The sequence below is a fragment of the Cryptomeria japonica genome, chromosome 11 (genome assembly GCF_030272615.1).
Source record: "Cryptomeria japonica chromosome 11, Sugi_1.0, whole genome shotgun sequence".
NCBI lineage: Eukaryota > Viridiplantae > Streptophyta > Pinopsida > Cupressales > Cupressaceae > Cryptomeria > Cryptomeria japonica.
In genome coordinates, this window is record NC_081415.1 from 628461560 (window position 1) to 628467559 (window position 6000).

A 6000-nucleotide genomic window follows, 5' to 3' on the forward strand; every position below is an offset into this window, starting at 1 on the left:
TGAACAATTAATTTTTCATGGTATCAGAGCGGGTCGATGGGATTTTTTAGGATTTGGCGTTTGGCGAATTTTTTAATAAAAGTTCATAAGCCTCCTACATGGAATATTTTCAGAAATTTTTTTTTAAAGATTTTTTTTTATGAAAAAATTTGATTGCTGATTGGAGGGTTTGTGTGCGAAGTTTTTTTTTTGTAGGTTTATGGGCATTTGTTTTCGTGGGTCTGTTCTTGACCAAAAAAAGAGCATTTTTTCGAAAGTATCGCACAATTTTTTTAGCAAAAGTCACAATTGGTTTTGTCTGAAAAACAAGGGTTTTTTTTTTTCAGCAAAAATCACGAGGGGTTCCGTCTTAGTTTCTTGCGTGCGATTTGCATATCTTCGACGAGGTTTTCTTTTATGCGATTTCTTCTTGTGACGGGATGATTTGTGGGCGATTTTTTCTCGAAGACACATTTTAGTGCAACGTTTGCCACGGGCTTCTTTTCCCGCATGTTTTTTGAGATGTATTTTTTTCTGGTTTTGCATTTTTTCCACGTGAAGGGTTTTTCCCTTCGTGGGTTTGCTATGTTTGAGCATTTGAGAGTTGTAGATTGGTTCTTTATTTCTTTCTGCACTCCACGACTTGATTTTCTCAATTGCGCGACCTTATTTTTGCGTCTTCCAAATCCACATCTGGGTTTTCTGCTATGGTATAAAATCAGGATTGCTTCTTGCAATTTGAAGTTCTCATTCCAACTTGCAACAGGTTTTTATAATTTATCTTAAAAAAATCATTTCGGGTTTTATAATTTTTCTCCAAAAAAATAAAAATTATTTTGGGTTTTTTATAATGTTTTGTCCACAAAATTATTTGAGGGTTTTATAATTTTTTCCTCAAAAATTATTTTTTGGGTTTTTTATAATTTTTTCCTCAAAAATTATTTTTTGGGTTTTATAATTTTTTCCTCAAAAATTATTTGTATAGGTTTTTAGGATTTTTTTCCTCAAAAATTGTTTTTGGGTTTTCACGATTTTTTCCTAAAAATTGTTCAAGGGTTTTCACAATTTTTTCTTGAAAAATTGTTCATGGGTTTTGATCGATTTTTCTCCTCAAAAATCATATATCATATGTAATTCGCGATATTCGCGTGGGATTTTGTTATTCTTGGGTTTTACTGTTTTTTCTACAAAAACGTGATTTGTGAACTCAATTTCCAGGGTTTGATAGTTTTTTCCACAAAAATCGTGCTATCTTGTAGTTTGTTTTGGGTCACACCTGGAGTTGCTGGGGCGACCATCTGCAAACGTGGTATCTTGTAGTCTGTTCTGGAGTTTTTGGAGCAAATAGTGCTTAGTACTCATCTGCAAAAGTTTTTGCGGTTTTTGAGAAAATTGTATATGTTGCTCTTTAGAGCGTTGGCCAATTTTTCCTTGTTAGGTGGCAATTAGGAATAATGCTATTAGTTATGTTTTAATAATACTTTTGTAATGAGTCGGCCGTGTGGGTTCCCAGTGTCAGTTGTGACAGTTGGCACCTCGACTAACTGTCAAGCAGTATATATTGCCATGAAAGGGAACCTTGGCGGTATTAATGATCATGTACTAAACTTTCTAGAATGCAATAAAGGAAAAATTTTTCTGCCATAATATCGTGACTGTTATTCATGTTCTATGTACATTGAATTCTTTGGTTATATGGTTGCATACACTGAAACTATCTGTTTGTTTCGTAAAGTTAGAACATATTCATTGTAGGGAGCAAACATTTTGGCGTCATTGCCAATTCAAATTTCGGAGATCAATATGGCGGCAGGTGGTAACCACTAATGGGCTGACCATTTGAACAACAGTTGATAGTCATTGAAGGTGATACACACAAAGAGGTCACGTAGGCAAAAGTATGGGAGGATCAACTAACGGAGGATTTCGTTGAGGGAAAACTCGCCGTACACTCCTGTACGGATTAGAGACTGGCAGAGCCAATTGGAGGTGTATGGTTCCGTACACGCTAGGGGGTGGAGCAGCCGTACGGACGTAAGTGTCGAAGAAATCCGTACGAAGCCAATTTCCATACCAATACATAGTAAGGAAGAATTTTCGTACGGTTCTGTACGGAAATCGCAAAACAAGGATCAGGGGGAATTGTCATATGGCTCCGTACGAAAATTTCAATCGAGGGAGCAGGATAGTTGTTCGTATGGTTCCATACGAATAGGTTGACGAGGTTAACTCTGACATCGTATAGACCGGGTGGAGCCAATGAACATTCAAATCTATACAATAGCCATCTGTACCAATTTCTGTACAACCCGCACAAGGTCGATCATCCGGCAGAATTAAATTCGTACAGATCACAGGGGAGAGAAATCGGTACCAGACGCGAGGGCCTGCACAACAGAATTGAGTGCATCTGTACAAAGTTTCAAGAAATCCGTAGAGAGATAATCTAGGAGGGAAGTTCGTACGGCCAAGGAAGGACAGTTTTGACAGTTGACAGCATGTTGCAGAATTCAGTTAATTGGGGAACGGTTAGGGTAACGGTCCTGATAGCGATTGTACATTCAGTAGGAGAATTGAACAAGGACAAAAAATTGATCGAAGTATGACACGATTGAGTTTTGGAAACCTCAGTGATGGAAGCAACGTGATACATGCAAGAACCATGGCCACACCAGGAAGCAGCAAGGGGAAAAAAGTTTGGACACGAGTGCAGAGGGATGAACACGTGACTGTGCAGTCCCTGACATGGGAAGGCTTGAATGGCAGCGATTACAGAGTGTGGTGGGACGAGACGGATGATGCCTATGTCATCAAGAAGAATTTAAAGACAATAGGGGTTGATAAGATTCTGGCCATGCCCGGCTTCAACATCAAAGATTTTGAACCTATTCTGAAGGGAATGGTGGCAGGTTACGACAGGCATACACAGATCGATGGTGAAGTATGGCGAGTGCCATCTTACCATCTCTTACTCTGTTGCCGAGTTCGCTAGGATATTTGGAATTCCAAACCAGGGAAGCCCTGTGGTCAAGAGGAAGATGACAATGGAGCAAAAACAACAACTGGTCCGATTGGTTTGCCGCGGGGACTTGACATAGGGAGAGCAGGACAGCATTTGGAAATCTAGAAGTGGCTACGGTGTGAAGAGAACATTTTTGGCAAATGCAGAATGGCGATGCATTATGGATATTAATAATTTCTTAGAAATTGCAAAATTCAATTACAAAATGTATCAAACAAGTCTAAAAAACCATGAGGAAATGTTTTCTATTAAATTTGATTATTCAATACATATGGATTATAAAATTACATCATCATGCAAACCCAGATAGTGGATACAATAGCTAGCTGCTAACTGATAATTATTATGAACTAAATTCATAGGAAAAGAGAAAAGTTCCAATGCCACTAATTTTTCACCATGACCTCACCGAGTTTTGGCAAGTACAACCAAAAATTCTGACGAGTTTTGGCCTGCCTCAGCAGACTTGTGAGTTAAACCTGCAAATACTGGTGCATTTAAAAAACTCACAAGTACTTGGCAACTTGGCAAGTACTCGCAGGGTTTATGAACTATGGTTTGCATGACTTTAGTTGTGGCATTATTCTTGTTCTAATTTTCTAACTTTGAGTTGTAAATACTATTTAGAATAGCCACATCATCTTCAACTTTGACTGCGATGAGAGGAGGAGAATATTTTTAAACTCATGCCAACTCCTTTATTATTTTAAGTAAATTTTTCATCAGTGAGAACTGAAATCTATTTCTTTGCAGGATTTGTTCATAAGGAGAAAATTATCGTTATTCTTGTTATGTATTTCTTTCTAGTTCTAGTGGGAGCCTTACTCTATTTTTGCTTACAGTAAATACTAACAATTTAATTTAAAGAATCTTTTGTTTATAAAAGCTGATTTTGGCAAGTTATATATACTTTACCAACATGCTTGGAAACAAAATTATTCCTCCATATTCCTTGAATACATTTAGAAACATAGACGATCTGAAGGTACACAACCTTGGAGAAAACTTTCATGCCGGGTTGAATTATTATATAACATTTCTTGAAACCATTGATAATACATCTTCCATTTCAAGTACTTTTGTTTTTATTGTACTTTCTGTTTCTGTTTCTGCAGATGAGCCATGTTCTCCAAGATGAATTACAAGAAATATATCAACAATTGATCGATACTGCAGTTGAGATCAGTGAAGATGATGATGATGCTGCTGCACTTGCAGCTGAAGGGAGAGATGGGGTTGTGCTAAAATGTTATTATAATGCAAAAGCATTGAGCCCAAACATGAAACCATGCTATAGATTGTCTCAAATGGTGAGCCTTGCTTCGAATAATTAAGAAATTTTTAATGTATCTTGTGTCACTCCGCTCAAGCATAAGGGTGACCTTTTTGTAATCCTTTCATCTCCTACAAATTGTTTTTAGAGCAGGCTGTCCTTCCAGAACTTAAAACAATATTTTTTACAAGTGGTCTGTTTTTATTTTACCATTCTAGTTGTAATTCTTATTTTATTTGTCACTATTCAATTAGAAATAAGTCTCAACTTTAATTGCATTTATGTTATCTTTTAATTTTATTTCTTGTTTTTTCATTCCTTGCAGACACCTATTTCGCCACTTTGTCTACTCATTCCAGTAGATTATCCAAATAGCTCTCCTGTACTTCTGGACAAAGCTCCCACTGGATCATGGTGAGTAAATTGTGATTGGAACAACTTTTTTTAAAGCTATCCATAGTTCCTTGGTGCTTATTTTTTTGTGATCTAACAATGATCTAAGTCTATCTAATCATGTTGGTAATGTGACAGTAAGGAATATGTGGATCTCTCATCTAAAGCAAGAGCAAAGTTCCATGCAGCTGTGCGGACCCTCCCACAACCAATGTCAATATTGTCACTGGCAAGAACCTGGGATGTGAGTGCTCGGAGCACAGTAGTTGAATATGCTCAACAAAGTGGAGGAGGGAGTTTCAGCTCATGTTTTGGTACATGGGAAAGTTGTACAAATGCTTGAGAATTCTTCATTTAATTGTTATAAAGTATATTTTTATGTATCATATATATAAGTGATTGTAATCCTCATGTCTTTCAAAATGATCATCTAGTTGATATTATAGCCTGGTTTAAAATGCATGGAAGGAAACAGCAAGACAATTAACTGTTTTCGGGGAAATGTGAAATGATTATAACCAACCTAATGTGATATGGTACTGTTGAACATGGTTTGCTTGTTACACGGTTCACAGCAACTGATTGTTATGGTTGTATGCAAAAAATTATCCCAGCCATTGTCAACAAAGAGAATCTGATATCACATTTCTAAGCAACTGAGATTATGACATCAAATCTAGTTTAATGCAGAGACAATATTTGATAAAATCAAGAATTGAAGGAGAAAATTTTGCATTTCAAAGGTGTCCCATATGTACAATATGATCAGAATGAGTTGAATTTGACCAGTGGGAACAGGTATAATAAAAATTAAGAGTGAAGCTTTGCTGTTACAATTTCAATTGAGCAAACTTTGGTTCAGAGATGTTGACCATATTCAGTTTTGTTATTTTGTATGTATGGCTATTTACATTTGCAACATGCTTTTCGAAGTCCTTTACAAATATGACCATTTTACCATTTGTTCTTGAAAGTTTATTAATTTGTTGATATTGAATATTTTGAACTATATGACTATATGCTCATATTTACTTCCAACCTAACATCAGGGAGATATCATTGTGTTAGAGATCATTAGTAACCATGTTACGTTAATTGGTACAATAAGGTGTGAGAATTTATTGAAAATAGCCAAGATCAAGAGCTCAATGAATAGCACAATAAAGAGACAATATTTGATAAGAATAGACTGTATTCTAATCAAGGTGCAAAATAAGATCAACTGGATCATTGAGAATTACATACAATGTAGATAAGCCTGCTTATAAAGGCAAGGCTAGGAGGCAAGAGAGCACACAAAGATGACATGTGGCTCAATGAGATGCAACGGTAG

The 6000-nt window shown here is 36.3% G+C and overlaps 1 protein-coding gene across 2 annotated transcripts in view; it reads left to right on the forward strand.

Annotated features, from left to right (window-relative positions):
* LOC131063147 (mediator of RNA polymerase II transcription subunit 15a) overlaps window positions 1–5216 on the forward strand; it is a 101104-nt gene extending 95888 nt beyond the window's left edge. For both annotated transcript variants that reach the window (XM_057996917.2, XM_057996916.2), the window contains exons 9-11: window positions 4117–4311; window positions 4600–4688; window positions 4806–5216. In XM_057996917.2, coding sequence (XP_057852900.2) covers window positions 4117–4311; window positions 4600–4688; window positions 4806–5010 — 489 coding nt within the window. In that variant the 3' untranslated portion in view covers window positions 5011–5216. The remainder of the gene's footprint in view (window positions 1–4116; window positions 4312–4599; window positions 4689–4805) is intronic.
* The last annotated feature ends 784 nt before the right edge of the window (window positions 5217–6000 follow it).